Source organism: Balaenoptera physalus (assembly GCF_965194825.1).
Source record: "Balaenoptera physalus genome assembly, chromosome: X".
Classification (NCBI taxonomy): Eukaryota; Metazoa; Chordata; class Mammalia; order Artiodactyla; family Balaenopteridae; genus Balaenoptera; species Balaenoptera physalus.
The window spans coordinates 104,935,396-104,954,606 of record NC_138903.1 but is presented as its reverse complement, the minus strand read 5'-3'; the positions used below and the strand labels follow the sequence as shown (position 1 = coordinate 104,954,606).

At 44.3% G+C, this 19,211-nt stretch overlaps 2 protein-coding genes and 1 long non-coding RNA gene across 13 annotated transcripts in view; 1 reads left to right on the top strand and 2 right to left on the bottom strand.

Annotated features, from left to right (window-relative positions):
* SLC25A43 (solute carrier family 25 member 43) overlaps window positions 1-9,868 on the bottom strand; it is a gene marked incomplete at its 5' end in the record, with an annotated part of 41,153 nt that extends 31,285 nt beyond the window's left edge. For all 3 annotated transcript variants that reach the window (XM_082445585.1, XM_082445586.1, XM_082445587.1), the window contains 2 exons: window positions 2,912-3,153; window positions 9,594-9,868. In XM_082445585.1, the coding sequence (XP_082301711.1) occupies window positions 2,912-3,153; window positions 9,594-9,868 (517 nt within the window). The remainder of the gene's footprint in view (window positions 1-2,911; window positions 3,154-9,593) is intronic.
* LOC309652060 (A-kinase anchor protein 17B-like) overlaps window positions 1-19,211 on the top strand; it is a 148,740-nt gene that overhangs the window by 38,105 nt on the left and 91,424 nt on the right. For 2 of the 9 annotated variants that reach the window (XM_082445499.1, XM_082445494.1), the window contains one exon: window positions 11,865-11,975. The gene's annotated coding sequence lies outside the window, so the exon portion shown is untranslated. Of the gene's footprint in view, window positions 1-9,679; window positions 9,780-9,989; window positions 10,100-11,864; window positions 11,976-19,211 lie in introns of those variants that run through there. The other 7 variants (XM_082445500.1, XM_082445492.1, XM_082445496.1 and 4 more) reach the window with 7 other exon arrangements.
* LOC309652119 overlaps window positions 1-19,211 on the bottom strand; it is a 424,346-nt gene that overhangs the window by 315,581 nt on the left and 89,554 nt on the right. The gene's annotated exons all lie outside the window — the stretch shown is intronic.

Here is a 19,211-nt window from a genome sequence, read left to right as displayed (position 1 = left end):
TGTGTCTTTGTTGCTGCTTGCGGGCTTTTCTCTAGTTGCGGCGAGCAGGGGCTACTCTTCGTTGTGGTGCGCGGGCTTCTCATTGCGGTGGCTTCCCTTGTTGCGGAGCATGGGCTCTAGGCACGCAGGCTTCAGTAGTTGTGGCTCGCGGGCTCTAGAGTGCAGGCTCAGTAGTTGTGGCGCACGGGCTTAGTTGCTCCGTGGCATGTGGGATCTTCCCGGACCAGGGCTCGAATCCGTGTCCCCTGCATTGTCAGGCGGATTCTCAACCACTGCGCCACCAGCGAAGCCCCTCCAATTCTTTTTTTAAAAATTTATTTTATTGGAGTATAGTTGATTTACAATGTTGTGTGAGTTTCTGCTGTATAGCAAGGTGATTCAGTGATACATATATATTCTTTTTCATATTCATTTCTATTATGGTTTTTTACAGGATATTGAATTAGTTCCCTGTGCTATACAATAGGACCTTGTTGTTTATCCAGGCTGTTTCCAATTCTCTTAACTTTTCTGGGTGTTTGAATTTTAAAAAATAGAGTGTTGGGGAAAAAAATCACTCCCATGAAAAAAAAGTTAGTGGGCGGTACTTAATCAAGTTTTGGAGACTAGGGGGGAACTGATCTCCAGCTGAGAAGGAAACATTCTGTGAAACCTGAAGAGTGAGATAGTAGTGGTGAGGAAGGTTACTTGCCCTTGCCCCTGGGAATGATGTGGCCATATCAGGGCTCAGTGGGTACCCTGCACCTTATGGCAGCCTCACCTTTCTAGGAAAAGATGGTGAGCAAGTAGTGCAGTAGTTGGCACTTTGAAACTTCCAGAAACTTTGGGAGCAATCTGAAGTTTACACAGGGACTAAATTTCTCCCTCAAAATGAGATTTAAAAGAGGGGCTAACACTAGTGGGGTTGCTCATCTTTAGAAAAATGTAATATTTATTTAATAAACACATTAAAAATGACGCACCAACCCTACATTTTCCTTCATTCAGAAAACATCTGTGGAGTTTATGCTATGTGATGTGCCCTATGCCAGGTGCCAGGAATATACAGAGGTGTAAGTAGGCTAATTCCTGGAGATGCTCACCACCTAGTGGGAGAGACAGACAGATGACATATGCCATAGTAAGGGGGCTATACAAAGTGCTTTAGGTACACAAGGATCAGAGGGATTAATTTTGCCTGGGGGAATCAAGAAGGACTTCACAGAAGAAAGAACTTTTCAAGTGGGTGTTGAGGAATGAGTAGGAGTTCATCAGACATTGGGAGAGCAGGCAGAGGGAACAGCATGTACAAAGAGAGTGGTATTTCCAAGAAATGCAAGTATTTCTAGATGGCCAAAGCAGGAGTACAGGTAGAACGTGACAGGAGATGAGGTAGGAGGGGCTGGCAGGGCCAGGTCTGAAGGATCTAGTATGCCACAAGGAATCTGGGCTTTTCCCTGTAGCTCACAGGAGTCAGTGAAGGCTTTTAAGGAGGGCAGTGGAAAGAGGTTGGTGAAATGATCAACTTGCACTTAGAAAGATCATCACACCCTGGCAGCAGGGCACAGGGCGGACTAGGGCAGCAGAGACCCAAGACTGGGACTAGGTAGGAGCCTCTCATAAGTGTCTGCAGGAAAGATGATGATGAGAGTGTGACCTATGGCAGAGAAGATGGGGATGGAGAAGGGGGCAGACTTGAGAGTTAAAAGAGGTGAAATTGACAACACTTGTGGCTGAAGTGGGCGTGGAGTGAGAGGAGTTGAAGTGATTCTAGGTTTCTTCTGGCTTGGGCCACTGGGTGAAAGAAAGGTGGTCTTGTTCATTAGGGAACACAGGAGGGGGGCAGGTGTGCGACTAACGAGGCCATCAGGTTTACTCTTGACTTCAGTGAGCCAAGGGAGCATCAAGTGAGGGTGTCCAATAGCAGGCATTTGTACTGCCATTGGGAAGTGGTAGTAGTCAGTGGTTAAGAGAGAGGGCTCTGGGGTTATATTGCTAGATTCTTCCACTTTCTATCTGTGACCTTGGGCAAGTCACTTAGCTTCCCCAAGCATCTATTTCATCTGTAAAATGAGGCTTAAATGAGGAACTGTATGCAAACCATTTAGCACAGTGCCTGGCACATAGTAAACTGCACTAGATGTTAGTCATTGTTATTATAGAGATGAGATTGGGAGTCATTAGAGTATAATGATGCTTGTTCAAGCCACTGGCTTAGATGAGGCCACCCAGGGCGGGTATGGAGGGTGAGAAGAAAGCTAAGGCAGGAGCTGGGGGATAATGACACACAGGGGGCTGGCATCGTCAGATGAGCCAGATAAGAAAGAGCTGCAGAGGGGTGGGAAAGACACCTAGGAGACAGTGGGGTCCTAGAAGCCAAGTTTCCAGAATAGAGTGATCAATCTCATCAAATGCTGCAACAAAGGTCAGATAAAAGGCAAAAGTCTACTGGATTGGCAATTGGGGGTCCTGGTGACCTGTGCACGTGTAGCCCTGGCAAAGGTTCCAAAGACCACAGAAGCTACAGTTGCTACCCTGGTTGTGCTCATACGTGTACCGATGCACACAGAGACTCTTTCCTGCAGTCAGATGGGGAGTGTGTGGGACTGTCTTCCTATCAATTTGTGCTGAGCCACATGCACTCTGTCCTACTCCCTCCCTGGGATATAACAGACCAGAGTTAGGAGTGGGGTGTATGGCTATGGAACAGAATGAAGCTAATCGACTCTGTGTGGATTGAATCCATATGACCTTGAACTCGGTTAAATGGATTTAACTGGTTACAAACAAAGGTATACAATACATTCATATATATATATCCCTTGAACTCAATAAAATGGATTTAACTGGTTACCAACAAAGGTATACAAGTCATTTGCATGTATCAAAGAACACAGTCTTTTCTTGGGCAAGGTGAAAAGTTCCATCTTACCTAAAATAGTAAGGGACACCCCTCGATAAAGGGCCAGGAACCCTTCCTGCTGATAAATAGTAGAAAAAGCATGGAGGATCCCCCTGTAAGATGGTTCCAGCATGTTCTGCACAATTAACCGGGTTTTGATGAGGTCTGTAGGATATGTCACGATGGTGGAAACCATGCCCGCAAGACTCCCAGCCATGATGGACCTCCACTGGGAGATGTGTCCCAGGTCATCCGTGAACAGCACAACAAACCTGGGAGAAAATAGGGAGAAAAAGTCCAAGGGAATCAGCCATGGATTGTGCTAGAGTGCTCGATGCTACTTATTGCAAAATTTCCCTGCATTTGAAAGTGCTTTACAAAATGAAAATTACTAATGTATTAGGATTAATGAATAACATTCAATTCTACACATTCATTTATGTTCATATTAATGACTATGATTCTAATTATATAAAATTAGCTGTTATAATTTATATAACAGCTATAAGGAAGAGATACCTAACCCTCTTATTTCTATCTACCCTAAGTCCTCACTTCATTTCAAGCATTTCCCCCTTTTATCTGCATAACTGTCAACCCTGGCTTGCCTGTGGGGTGTAAATGAACAGAAATACTTGGTAAATACGGAACTGGAATGTGCTCCTTTGATTCTGTTGCAATGTAAATGAAATTGCTTGAAACGATGACTTTGAGCATCCCCAGTAATTGAGTTTTAAAAAATATATTGGTTTAATAATTATAAGAGAAGATGTGCCACCCCACCGTCAGGGAAATAACAAATAAAAACAATAACACAATACCACTTCTCAACCAGCAGACTGGCAAAGATTAAAAAGTCTGATAACATCAAGTGATGGTGAGAAAGTGTGGAAACAGGAACGCTCACCCACTGCTGTGAGAAATGTAAATTGGTAGGTCACTTTGCAGTATCTAGTAAAATTGGAAAAATGCCTACTTTCACCCCAGCAATTCCATTTCTAGGTGTATATCCTAGAGAAACTCTTGCACGGGTACATATGAAGACACATACAGCGTTGTTTGTAAGTGAAATCGAACCATCTAAATGTCCATCTGTAGGGGAATGGATAAATTGTAGAACAGTGATACAATGATACTTTAGTTAAAATGAATGTGCTTAGAACTATGTATTTACACGGATAAATCGTAAAAGCATAAAGTTGAGTGAAAATAGCAAGTTGTAGAGTGACCTATGGTGTATGATAACCATTTGCAGCCATCTCTGTATATCCACAGGTTTCAGGACCCCATACGGATACCAAAATCTGCAGATGCTCAAGTTGCTCATATAAAATGGTATACTATTTGTCCTCTCGTATACTTTAAATCATCTCTAGATTACTTATAATCCCTAGTACAATGTAAATGCTATGTAACTAGTTGCTGGAGTGTGGCAAATTCAAGTTTTGCTGTTTGGAACTTTCTGGAATATTTTCCCCCAAATATTTCCAATCTGTGGTTGGTTGACTCCATGGATGCAGGACCCAAAGATACAGAGGGCTGACTACATTTAAATTAAGAAACACATCCACAAAACCATATATTATACTAATCATGGATAGATATAGATACATATAAAAAAGTATAAAATAGACCCCCCCAGGAAGGTGGAGAGTGGATGGGACTGGGAATGAGAATGAAGGGGACTTCAGCTTTATCTGTAATATTTTATTTCTTGTGTAAAAAAAGATACTTGAAGTATCTTTTAAACTAATTATCTTTCATGCTGTCAATTCTGCATGGTGGGTATATGAATGTTTGCTAGACTATTCTTTGTGTTTCTCTGCAGTTTCACAATTTAGTAAAAAAATGGCTTTGGGTGGACTTTTCTAAATGCAGAATAGAAAGCCACTCTGTTACAATCCCTCTTTCTGGAAGCAGTGCATCCCCAGTCATGAGGGCCTACCTCGGCAGAAATTGTTCTAAGGGGACTTTTACATGGTGCACGTTCCCTGGCCAGGAAGCAAAGGAATTTTACTCATTCTTGCTGATGAGGACAAAATAAAAAAAAGGGCTTGGAAACCAGGAAAAATAATATTTTCTGTCGGAGGGTGGGGAGGGGAAGAGGGAGAGGGATAGCAAGGATCTGAATAAAAAGAAAGTGAACAGAGCTAGGCTAAAATAAAAGTATTGTATCTTTTTAAAAATGAGAGCATCCCCAGTTCTTTGGCTTTCCAAGCTCGAGTGAAGTTGTGTATTTCCTGCTTTTTCAGTTTGGCAGCAGGCCAGGGCCCCCTCTCTGATAAATAAGACGAGCCAGAGTTCAGGTGAAACCACTGAAGGGGTTCTAGGACGGCTCCTTGGCTCCCAAGTAAACACTGGTCGATTAAAAACATCTCCTTCAAGCTGTAGGAAAGTCTGGACTTCATTCTGTCACCCTACCTTAACTGCACCAACTGAAACAGTCATTTGAGTGAACCAGCAACCTTTTAAAGATGCAGGTAACTAAGCTGGCATTCACCAGTGGGCCATCTGCCTCGGTTTCGCTGCCTGCACACTCCCTCGGTCCTCCCTCCTCCCTCCCCTGGCCAATCAAGTGGCAGGGGAACCTTAGCCGGGGGAGGGGAGACAGGAAGTGGAAATGCTTGGCTGGGGGGGTGGTCTGCAGCAAGCGGGAACAATCTAGAAGAAGCAGGAGTTTGAATGCCAAAAGAAACACCATTCATTCTCATTACCTCCTCCTTATTCCCCATCCTGCGCGCCACTCCCAGGGCATTAATGCATTCATTCCCCAGTCACTGAACATCCACACTGTGCCAGACACTGCGCTAGCATTCAGCATAGATCTTAAGAGAGTTCAACAGCCCTGCCAAAGAGATGACTGATAGGGGCAACAAGAGAGGCATTAGGCCCTTGGTTCTCTGAATGACTTGATGAACTAGGAAGAGGAGCTCTGTCTTGTATGAGTTTGTTTTATAAAGTAGGGTCTTGCTATCAAATATACAAAATTTAAAAGAACCACCAAAGAAAGTCCTTCTCCTCAGACTTTTACTATACAGAGACAAAGACTACAAATCGTTCCTCTTACAATCAGAGTCAAGGCAGGGCACCCCTGATGGGCCATCAATTACATCATCCTGGTCCCCACATCTTAAGTGCTCGTCTGATTGTGTGGAGCAGTTCCCCTTTCTGCTCTTCCTCCCACTCCTACACACAGCACAGGAGCTTCTTCCAGCGAAACTGGATGAGCTGGTGAACAGCAGTAACCCCGTCCTCTCAGGCACATGGATATTACACACACCCTGGATGTATGTAGGTAGAACTGCCAACACTTCAACCTAACACAAGTTAGCAGCCAAACACAAGCTCATGAATCGATTACACAATAAGGAAATGGTGTTGGTTATGAACAATTTCAGAGTTTCAGGGACCCAAACCAATGTTTCTACAGCTAGACAAACAGTTGTGGCATAAAGTTGGGTGAGGGTCTACTATTTGATATATTTGAAAGCCATCCATTGTGTTAGGTTTTATTTGTTTAGCACAAGGACCTAGCTCCTAATAGACTCTACTGAGTGGATTCTTTTAACTGTAAATCCAAGTAAGGAGACACTTCAGCATCACAATGTTGGGCAGAGCCCTGCACTAAGGAGCTAGAAGACCTGGTTTCAAGCTCCGGCTCTGCCATTAATTGTGTTTGTGGACAAGTCACTGAACCACTCCATTTTCTGAACATTCTGGAGGTTTATGCTTAGTTCAAACCCATAATCATAGGCTGTACCATTACCCCCAACCAACTGTTTTGCAAATTCATGGTCAGGAGGGTAGAGATTAATCAGTATAATGATGGACCCAAGGTATTGTCTTTATGTAGGAAGGCTGGCACCATGATTAATCAACCACTTTGCTGTCTATCACTGAAATATTTCTTTTTAATTTCCAGAAAGAAACTAATCTTGCAGGAAAAAATTATTAGCAAACCTAGCCTGGGTAACTATCTGTTCTTCCTCTCCCACACATCTCCTCTTCTCCACTCCCACTGTCATCAGCCTATTTCAGGTGCCCTCAGCCGCCACATGGACTAGTGCGACAGGTGGTCCTGCCACCCCCCAGCCTCCCTCCTCTTTAGCCGTCCTCCACTGCTACCAGGTGACAATTCCTGTTGAACTGCTGTAATCACAGTACTCCCCCATCAAAAATCCCCCACAGCTACCCTTGCATTCCAAGTAAAGTCCAAACTCCTTAATCTGGCCCTCCAAGATCTCATTCCAACCTGCTTTTCTGGCTGTACTTGCCATTACAGCCAGAGACACACCTTATGCTCCAGTCACGCTGCATGCCTTCCCACCTCTGTGCCTTTGCTTGTGGCATTATCTGCAGTATCTTTCTCCCCAGCTTTGCCAGAAAACTCCTACTCATTCTCCCAACACCAAACTCCGATGGTTTTTCTCCACTGTGACATCTTTACATCTTCTCCTCCTCCTCCTCCGTCATCAGAGGTGTGAATTGCTATAGCACTTTATCCTTAGCAATCACATGCTATGGACACAGTAGTTTTATTCTTTTGCTCTGTAAGCTCTGGGGCACAGGGACCATGCCCCTTTCATCTTGCATCGTCCCCAGCATCATGCACACCATGGTCACTTAATGAAAGCAGAGAGAAAGGCAGCATGAAGTAATAGGGCATGAGCATTGGAGTCAGAAGGCCAGGTAGTGGAGCTCAGCTCTGTCACTGACGAGTGGCGTGGCCAATCTGAACCCAACTGTGCATCTGTAAAGTGGGCATACTTCGTGCCCTGTGGACCTTACAGGGAAGGAGGCAGGTGTTGTAAAAATCCCACGATTTACACACACACACACACACACACACACACACAAAATGGTAACTAGGTAGAGGTGATGGATATGTTAATTAGCTTGATCGTGGTGATCATTTCACAATGTACACATATATCAAAACATTAAGTTGTACACCTTAAACATACACAATTTTTATGTCGATGATATCTCAGTAAAGCTGTTAAAAATCCAATGATATGCAGTCAGGCCTCCATATCTGTGGGTTCCACAACTAACTGTGGATTGAAAATATTCAGGAAAAAAAATTCCAGAAAGTTCCAAAAAGCAAAATTTGAATTTGCTGCACATCAGCAACTATTTACATAGCACTTACATTGATTTACAGCGATTTACATAGTATTTACATTGTATTAGGTATTATAAGCAATCTAGAGATGATTTAAAGTGTACAGGATGACTGTATAGGTTACATGCAAATACTACTCCATTTCCTACAAGAGACTTGAGCATCTGGGGATTTTGGTTGGGGGGGGCGCGTCCTGGAACCAATGCCCTTCTGGATACGGAGGGATGACTGTATATATTCTAGATGGTTAGCAGCAAAGCCACAGTACTTAAACCAGCCTTTGAAGTTCTGCTTCCCTCCCCTTGGTACACATTCCAAAGGAGGAGTTCCATACTTTGTGGAGAGCAGAGTGAAGTGGGGAGAAACTGAGTCATTAAAATTCAGAGGAGAACTGTTTACAGACTGCAGGCCAGATGTTGCTGAGGGAAAGGGGGCTGGGGAGGAAAGAGAGCCTTGACAGAAATGCCCCACGATCTCACTACCCTCCCTTCCTAGAGAAAGAGAAGGCAACTCTATTCCCAGGCACAGGTGAAATGAGCACTGGCCTCGAGGACTCAGTGATAAGGAAGATTCCATCGGGCTTGTTTGTCAGCTGTCAGGTGAGACTGCCAGCTCTGGCCTCCCAGAGCCAAAGGCAAAATCCTTTGACTGTTAGCCTCCAAGGCGGACCTACGTGGTCAAGACTGTGGGCTGTGTTTCTCTAATTCTGAGCCAAGGCGTCTTCCGAGTTGGCAGTGTGCCCAGCGAATGAGGAACACGGGGAACATCCCCCCAGCTGCAGAAACATCTCCTCTACCTTAATTTGCATCATTACCGCTTCATTCTTTTAGACTTTGTTTCCAGTTAAAATGCAAGTATCTCTGAGTTCTTGAGGAAGCTTTTAAGAGTCATCTGGCATTACCTTTTTAGATGTTTTCCTAAAATGCAGCTGTTTTGGGGGGAGGTGTTAAAAGCCCAAAGAAGGAGTCCAGGGAGCAGCGAGGTTGGAGCTGCTTGCAGTTTGGGGAAGGGAAGCTGCAGCCTCTGTAGGACCCTAAAGTCCAGTTTCTTGGGGGTGTGGGGAGCACCGAACTCCGTGGCCTTTTTGTCGCAGTGGATTGGGCCCTGTGCCCCTACCAAGCACGTTCTTCTGGGGGCTCTGACACACTTCCATACACGCATCTTCAAAAGGGTCTCTCTCCCAAGCCAGCCAAAGCAAAATTTCCAAGTTGGCGGATGGTGGGAAGGATTAGGGACCATCTCTCCGGAGATCTCTTCACTCCTTCCCCCCAAATCTCCTTTGGCCCCCTTCCACCTCCTCGCCCGTCCAACCCGGTCAACCTCTCTGGGCCAGAGCTGCGTCCCCACAAAACTGCACCCGGCGGGGCAGGAATCCCAAGAAAAGGTGAAAAGGAAAAGGTGGGGACTGCGCTTTGGAGGCCAGAGAGGTTGCCTTCTGGCCCGAGGGGCTCCCGCGCGCTTCGGAAGGGGGCTGTGGCGCGCCGCTGGCCGGATCCCGTGCACCCGGGCGGCGTCGGGCCGCGGGACGCCAGGCGGCGGCCTCCCGGGCCCCGGGCCCCGCCCACGCCGCCCGTGCCCGGCTCTTACTTGCGGTAGGCAGCCAGTTGAACGGCGCTGCAGGGGAAGAGGCGCAGGCAGGCCACCGCGTTCCCCTTCCACAGGGCGCGGGGCCCCTCGGCCCGCCAGACGCTGAGCCCCACGCCCCACGGCCCCCGGGCGCGGCTGCGCACGACGCCGACCTGGGCCAGCACGGTGGCGAGCTCCAGCGGCGCGGTGAGGCTGAGGCTGAGCGCCCCCGCCAGCCCCGCGCACAGCAGCCGTTGGCTGCCCGTCAGCCGGCCGTCCCGCCGCCAAGTCGCCATCGCGCTTCCCCGGCCCGAGCCCCGGGCGGCCGGCAGATCTTGTGGCTCGGGCCTGGGGCTCCCGGGCTCCGGTGTGGGGGGCGGGCCAGGCTCCGCCCGGCGTAGGGCGGACCCGCGGCCCGGACGGGAAGCAGGTCCGCGCCCCGGCCGAGCCGGCCTGGGGCCGGGGCGGGGTTGAGGAAGCCGGCTCGGGGCTGAGGCTGCGTCGGTTTAATGTCTGCTCTTCGGCGGGTACGTTTCTGTTTGCAGTTGAGAAAGAGTCACCGCGTTCTCTCAAGGCCTAGCCCGCTCCACTTCTTGCGTCCTGAATATTCAGTGCCCCCCCACCGCCTTGTTTACCCCTTTTTTCCTTTCCACGTTCCACCTTGCCTCCTTCCTCCCCTCGCCTCTGTTCTCATCCCTCCAACCTTTTTTTCTGCCCCAGGAAAAAGCCTTACAGATTTCCCAGTGCAGAAGGAAAAATAACCTTCTTTAACATACACACGATATCAGACACTTGAATTAGGTTTTTCATACATTTACTCCTTTAATCCTCAAAACAGCCCTTAGTAGGTGTGTCCTCATTTATTGCTCTCAGTTGGAGAGGCTGTAGGTGTGGTGGTTAGGGCCAGGACTCCAACATGCGTTAGAATCTTGGCTCTGCAGTTTACCAGCTGTGTGACCTTGGGGAAGTCACTCAACCTCTCTGTGCCTCAGTTGCTTCATCTATAGTTTCTTCCTCTAGGGGTTGTTGTATTAAATGAAAAATGATGCAGGTAACACTACAGATGTGCTAGCCATGATTAGATGTTATTTTACAGAAGTGGAGACCAAGACAGAGAGATTGACTTGCTCTAGGCACAGCTGCTAGATGCCATCAGGATTCAAATCTAGGTCGGTTTTATGCCAGCATCCACTACCAGCTACACTAACACGTCCACGGCGACTGCAGAGTGTCTCTCAAGTAGAGACATTTTCAGTGGTTCTGCGAGCTAAGGGGACAACAGAGGCAAAGAAGGGTTAGGAGTGACTTGGCCAGAGTCTAAGAAGGATTTTGATAAGTTAAAAAAATTCCAAACTTCTCTCTGTTTTCTCTTCTTAAAAAGCCATATCAGTAATAATAGTGAAAAGGCAGTCTAGCAGTACATTAGTAGAAGACATTACAGGTACACAGTTGCTTTTAGGCTTGTATAGTTATTTTCTACATTTACTAACACACATGATGATAAAGGATCCTTTTCTAAAAGGCATTGCACGGCTTAGATCAAGAGGACTTGTTCTACCTATTTATGAAACAAACAGGCAGAGAATATACTTGTGGTTGCCAAGGGGTATGGGGAGTGGGGGAGGGATGGGTTTGGGAGACTGGGATTGGCAGATGCAAAGTATCATATATAGAATGGATAAACAATAAGTTCCTACTGTATAGCACAGGGAACTATATTCAGTATCCTGTGATAAACCATAATGGAAAAGAATATGAAAAAGAATGTATATATATAACTGAATCACTTTGCTGTACAGCAGAAATTAACACAACATTGTAAACCAACAATACTTCAATAAAAAAAAAAGAAATGGAAAAAGAGGACTTGTTCTAGTTACAGAAGGCTTGCTCTGCTCTCAACCACTGGGGATGCTTATTTTTCTTGTTTTGTGAATTCGCCTGTCTTGCTGTAAGCTAATTTCACGGCTGTGGGAGGTTGGAGAAAGTAGGTTTATGACTCTAAAGACCAGAGGACACTGGACTTTAAGAGGGTTTGAATTGGAATTTGGGGGCTACAGTAAGGGAACCTTCAGTTACCAGTTCTGTCCTAGAGCACTCTGTTGGACAACAGGACTAGATCCTAAAGGTCCTTCAGGGAGCTCTGCCCTGGGAATGGAACAGTTGATGCAATAACCACATTGTATGGAGATTGGCTCAACTGGGTTGTATTGGTTTTGTTTGGTTTTAAGGCAACTTGTGTGAGCTTTCAACTTCATCCACCTTGGGAACCAGGTATACCCTTTTCTTTAGCACTGCTGTTCTTTTTGTCTTCAGCAGGAATAAGATGCTCAAGTGAGCCAGAGGCAGGAAGAACCAGTTTAGTCTTCACAGCTGTGAGCCAGGAGAGATCGTGAGTTGATGGTATATTTTAACCTCGAAAGTAATTTTTCACAACAGGAACCTTGCACAGTAAAATGAGTAACAGCAAAGTATTTATCTGCTGCCTTCTGTCTTTTCATGATAATATGCTAACGTAACAAGGTTTGTTCATATTTTACTCAGCCAGAGTCTCATTCATTTGCTAAGCATTGGGAACATTATGTAGATTGATCTTAAACATAAATCAGTCCTTGAGGGTGTCCTATATTTGGATTGTGACTTGTAGACTCAAGCTAATCTCATTGCCTCTTTTTCATACTTGTTGAAAAGTCTGTGAAGAACATAGTAAGTTCTCCAACTTTGGAAAAGGATCTCCAACTTTGGAAAAGGCACACGATGTGAAACTGGAGTGCTGTGTTAAAAATAAATTTATGATAACTAAAAAAGAGAAAAAAGAAAAACAGGAAAGAGGCAGTAAGCAAAGTAATCTTAGAAGTAGTATTGTAATATGAGGAAAAAGGGTGGCTGGCTGATTCAGGCCAGCAGGCAGCCTCCTGTCCTCCTCATCAGGCCTTGGGAGATGCTCACAGTTTTTGATTCTCCAACTCTCACTTTTTGTTTCTCTTCTCACTGAGTTAAATCTTCTGTTAGTACATTACCTTAGTTTAACTTGCTGATGTTTCTAAGATTATAGTTTATCTTGCTATATTTATGCCAATGTTGGCTGATTCCTGCTCTCTTAATTTGTATTTTATTCTTTAACCTTATGGAATTTTGTAAATTGCAAAAGTAGAATATACCTGTCATACCAAAAAAAACAGTATAGAAGTGTATTAAAGAAAATTAAGTCCCCCTGCGCATCCTCTGAGGTAACGTTAGAGCAACCAACCTTAAGAGCTTGGGGTGTGTGTGTGTGTGTGTGTGTGTGTGTGTGTGTGTCTACATCTTTCCTGCAGTCAAATGCTCTACCACTGAACTATACCCCCTCTGCTGTGTGCATCTTTCCTCATCTTTTTTTTTAATGCACAGACAAATATTCATTTGTATGGATTTTCCCCCTCTCACTCCCTTCCTCCCTTCTAAAGAAAAAATATAATTCCATTGGAAGGATATAAAAAAACCCCTGATAATCAGATTATCTCTAGGGAAGAAAACTGGGAGAGGTAGGAACAGAGGTGGAAGGGAGATTGACTTTTGACTGTGTGCCCTTTTGTACTGTTTGCTTTTTCCCCTCTTTTCTTTTTACCACCGGTATGTATTATCCATTAAAAAAAAAAATCTCTCCGCCATCATCAATTTTGCCTGAAACATTCCCATTAGCTGCAGTGTTTCTGGTGATATTTGCCTTGCCATGAGGGAGGTGTTGGTTTTGAAATGTTGAACAACTCTTGGTGAAGTTCTGAATGAAACAAAATACAATCTGCTTTCTATTTACATGGTAATTGCATTCTTGGGAAATTCTGTGTACATAAACACTGTGAGAAAAATGTTTTGTATTTTAGAGTTAAGCAGAGTTAAGTTTTCAACTCTGATAATTAGAAACAGCTTTTCCACCTACATGGATGCCTGGTGGGATCTTTGAAAGCCATGAAGGATGCAGGACAGTCTGGTGCATTGCAGATACGCAACATCCTTGCCCTGCCCATTAAATGCCAGTAGGGTACCCCAATCACTCCGGCTCCCCTCTCCCCAGTGTCCAAAATGCCCTCTAGGAGACAGTGCCATTCCTTTTGAGGACCACTGCTCTAGCTGCTCTCTCTGGAAATTTCTTTCCTCAGATATTTGCAGAGCTGGTTCCTTGTCATTCCAAGCTTAGCTTAAATGTTATCTCCTGTCAGAGGGCTCGCCTGACCACCCAGTCTACACAGCCCCCATTCACTCCGCCACATCGCCCCATTTCAGTTCTCTGTATAGCATTTATCCCTATCTGCTCTTTTTCTTTTCTTGGTTTATCGTCTGTGTCCAGCTACCAGAATGTAAGATCCATGAGGGAAGGGATGTTGTCTCTTGTTCACAGCTGTGTCCCCTGTGCCTGGAACAATGGCTGGCACATAGTTAGTGCTCAGTAAACATTAGTTAGATGAATGAAGGATGAAAGGAAGGAAGGAAGAAAGAAAGGAAAGAAGGAAGGAAATCTTCAGTTCTACAAGTTGGAAAAGATTAGCAGAACATAATGTCTTCACGAAATTATTTATTTAGGTCATATATGATAAATAGCAAAAGATTAACTAGATTCACAAGATTGGTAGATTTATCAATTCCCAGTGAATAATATCAGCTTTGTCAGAAATTGGATGTTTGCCATTTTAAATTTCCAGCCACATCTGTAATTCTAAAGTGAACTGTGATATCTGACAGAGACTCTTTGTCCCCAGTCATCATTTTCACCATGTCTTGAGCAGCAGTTTTGGCAAGTGTGTCAACAATGACTTCAGCAGCTCTGACCTTTACAGTTAAATATAACACTATAAAGTGTGGCTTCCATAGCTTTTGCATTTCTCTCCCTTGGCACACTGTATTTAACTTTAAGCAGTGTTTGAATTTCCTTCCATTCTGCTTCAAAATTTTTGATGACGTTGAGGCAGGAAGGGTTCATATCAAAATGTGTGAGCCTTTTCCTTCTTTCATTCTCTCACTCATTTATTCATTCCACAAATGTTTATTGAATACTTACTCTGTATCAGGAACTATGTTGGGGATACATATTTCACATAATGGAATTTAATTTGCTCCCGTTACCAGGCTATGGTAATCCAAATTTCAATGGTTTTTTATGGTAGTCACCTAATACTTTTAGTTTCTTTGCAGCTGGTATTTTTAAAACACTAAGAGATGGTCCAGGTGATGAAATGATACACCTTTAATATCTATCTGAAGACCTAGGGCTAAACTCATCACATTTTTTTTTTTATTTTGGCCGCATGGCATGTGGGGTCTTAGTTCCCTGACCAGGGCTCGAACCCGTGCCCCCTGCAGTGGAAGCGTGGAGCCCTAACCACTGGACCTCCAGGGAATTCCCTAAACTCATCACATTTTAATCACCAGCTCCACCTCTACACTTTTTGCCATTTATATACAGTAAAATTACCTTGTTTCCGTGTAGAGTTAGTCATATGAGTTTTAACACATGTATAGATCTGTGTGACCACCCTCACAATCAGAATACAGAACTGCTCCATCAGCCCCCAGAATTCTCCTGTGTTGCCTGTCTGTAGTCAAGGCCTCCCCCACCCCCAGCTCTGGCAGCCATTGATCTGTTCTCTGTTCTCATAGTTTTGCCCTTCGAGAATGCCGTATAAATGAAAACATACAGCATGTAACCTTTTGAGACCAGCTTCTTTCACTCAGCACAATGTCTTTGAGATTCACCCATGTTGTTGTGTTCATCAATAGTTTCTTCCTTTTTATTGCTGAGTCATATTCCATTGTGTGGATGTACCACAATTTGGTCATCCACTTATCCATTGGTAGACATCTGGGCTGATTCCAGTTTTTGGCTATTATGAATAAAGCTGCTATGAACATTTGTGTACAGGTGCTTGCATGAAAATATCTCCTTTTATTACATGAAAGGTAATATTCTATAGATATAACTTTGGTACTTTGCTTTTTTCACTGTATACTCTATCCTAGGGGTTACTCCAACTCAGTTCATAGGTATTGTTCTCACTCATATTTATAACCACATAGTATCCTATTGTATGGATGTACCATAGTTTATTTAGCCACGCTCCTAGTAATGAACATTTAGGTGGTTTCCAGTATTTTGCAATTATAAACAACGTTACAATGAACAACCTCCTGCATGTGTATTTTTGTATTGTTGGGGGTTTATTTTCATCCACTGTTAAACTTTAAAATCCCATTTGTAAACGCTGACCCATGGTGAGTTCAATGGAAAACAAAACAGAAAAGAATGAAGCACAGGCCTAATTCCTAGTAAATTATATGCGCCTTTACATAATTCCTGTACTAAAGGTTTGTCAGCTTCTGGAAATCATGTGTGGATGTGTGAATGAAAAAAATGCATTGATGTACATGGACCTTCAAGATACAGGGCCCCATACTGCTGCTCCAGATTGTGAAGTGCTCCGCAAAATGGCAGTGATCACTGGCAATGGGCAGATTGAGGGAACAAGAGGCCAGGGTGCTGGGTGGTTGACCGTGTGAATGTCGAAATCACTGAGAATGATGAGAGAAGTTGGGACAAAGAGGACAGATAGTCAAGAACTAAAGCCTATATGAATGAGGGCAGTGACCAGGAAGGTGACAGAAGACTACCAGCAGGATGGGGAGAGGGTGAAATAACAGGATGGTGTGAGGCAAGGAGGAGCCAGAGACTTCTCAAGAGTGGCGAGGAACGAAGATCAGGAAGTGGCCTTGGGGAGCGAGGAGAGCTCCAACTCCACCTCTTGGCACTCTCTAAGGCATTTAGCTGTGGGGAGATGAGAGAATAAACAGTCTGCACTTTAGAGGGGTCAGCAGACAGCCAAGGTTTCAGTTACAGCAGGATGTGGCGGGAACGTCCCGAGGAGAGGCTCAAGGCCACTGGGACTTAGCCCATCACAGACGGGAAGTTCTAACCTTAATCCAACCCGAACACTAACTTAACCCTCATCCTCACCCTAACCTGCTGGTAGGGTCCAGCTGTTGTCGTGGAAAGTGTTCCTTCTAGATCAGCTGGTGTTGGCGGCAGCAATGAAAGTAGCAGCAGCTGGCTGCAGTGAGCTGTGTAGCCCTTTGCCATTGGGGCACTGGGAGTGGTTTTCATTGTGTCTTCTGGAAGCTCTCCAAGATCGGGCCTGAGAGCCTGGTTGGAGGGTCACAGGGCTGAGCTCCTCCCGCAAGTGTGGCATGCACGGTTCTGGTGTTTAGTATCCTCAACCAGAGACTAGCCATACCTCCCACAATATTGCCGTGCTGCTGCTATTTTGCATATAATTTGCATGAGGTTTGTTGCATTTTGAAGATGGCAAAGGGAAAAGCTGACTGACTAATCAACCAGATTTCACAGGACAGTAGTACCTTGGTGGGAGTCCCTGCTATCTATTCCTTAACTTTGCGGATCCAGAAATCCAGCGTTGTCAGTGTACCCTGCAATAAGCTGATTCCGGGGGCTGACTCTTGATAACTACTGGTCACTCCTTCTCAGTCTCCTTTGCTGGTTCTTCTTCATCTCCACAACCTCTAAATATTGGAGTGCTTCAGGCTCAGTCCTTGAGCCTCTTCTCTGTTTAAACTGATTTCCATGGTGATCTCATCTAGTCGTGCGGCTTTAAATACCATCTATGTCCTGATGACACTCAAATATGTATCTCCAGCTTGTAATCCTCTCCTGAACTCCAGATTCTCATACCCAGGTTCCTCCTTAATAGCTCCACTTGGACATCTAATGGGCATCTCAAGCCTAATGTGTCTCAAACCAAACCCCTGATCTTCCGCACCAAATCTGCCCCTCCCCTTGTCTTCCCCATGTCAGTAAATGAAACTTTTTTTTTTTTTGGTAACTCAGGCCAAAAATCTTGTAGTTGTGCCTGGCACTCATTTTTCCCTTTAAAATTTATTCTCTCTCCCTTACATTATCGGAATTTCCTCCTAACAGGCCTTTCTATTCCCACCACTGCCCCCTTCTCTGCTTCCTTTTTCTCTATAGAATTTATCACTATCTGACATACTATGTATTTTCCTTAAAAACCTGTCTTCCTTTAGCCCACTAGAATGTAAACTCCATGAGGGCAGGGGTTTTGTCTATTTTGTATACTTCTATATTTCTGGGTCTTAGAATGGTGCCATGACATATAGGCTAGTAGGCACTCACTAAATATTTGTTTAATATATGAATGAATGAATGAACCGAGTCATATGATACTGATATATGCATCAGAATGTCTGTTTCTTAATTGACTGTGAGAAGTATGACTGCTAAGCAGACCTGAATACTCACATTAGATATTCAAGGCACCCTCTTCCCTTTAGGGGAGTATCAATGGGCTATCACACTAGAATGAGAAGTTAGGGGAATATTAGGATAGATGCTCTTTACAGGTAAATGTGATCAACCCATCTTCATTGTAGGAATATGCCTTCCTATAAGACCATAATATTCATGGAAGCTGCTTTGGAATCACCCCTGCATTAGGCTATTTGGCTCTCTTTATTCTGCTTTTCATGTAGAAGAAACAAGGATAACTTCTAAATTTTTGACTCGAGTAAATGGGTGGATGGTGATGCAATTAACAGAGATACGGAAGGACATCGTGAGAATAACTTAGACTAGAAGTGATGTATAAGGATAAAGTATGAAGGGTGTTAAAACTGTAGTAAATCCAACTTGAGGCCTTGTTTCAAGTATTCAAGCTGTTACACCAAAAGCAAAGTTCTATTATGGAAGAGATTGTACACCAATATCCATGTGCTCCTCTATATTTCCCCTTGGCTTTCCTTTTAGCCAAGTGGGGTCATGTGGTTTTGTTCTGGCCAATGGAATGTGGATGGGATTGGTAACTGCCACTTCCAGGCCTGGCCCATCCAATAGCCTTCATAATTTTTCACGCTGAAACTCTCTGCTGTTGCCGCAGCTGGAAGCAAAGGACTTGAGATGGCAGAGCACAATGCAAGGAACCTGGATCCCTGAGTTCATCACTTAGAGGAAACCTATCTAGGAGAGTTGTTTGACAGGAACCATCTCATAGGACTTTGTGTGAGTGAGAAATAAATCTTTGTGTTAAGTCAGTGAAATTTCAGGGTTTGTTTGTTACCACAGCAGAGTCTAATCTACCCTGACTAACACATCTATCTACACACTATTATCCACAGGAAAGCTCTCTCTACCTGAGCTACACATGGAGATTCAAGAGAAGCACTTAATGCTTGTCAGTTATGTTAAGGATTTTCTTCCTCAGCTTTATGAAGAGATGGGCAATGACTATAAATGACTACTTTTGCTCAAGAAAGTCACTGACTTTCATAAGGAAAAGTCATCACTTGACTATTTGAGTTTCAAGAAAAATCTGTGTCTTTCTGGGAAAAAAGCCTTCAATTTGAATGATCATAAGCATGGCTAGGATTGACTTTGAACAACCCAAATTTATGCTTTTATGACAAGCTTCATCATTGTAGTACCATGCAAGAGAAACTGAATGCAATGATTGCAAAAACTGTAGCTGTAGCACATATGCTTTGATGGAGATTGTGAGTTTGGGGTATTAAATGATTTTCATTGTCTAGATTACCTAGTTGTGAATTCAACTGAAGAACTTGCTGAAAACATTTTGATCA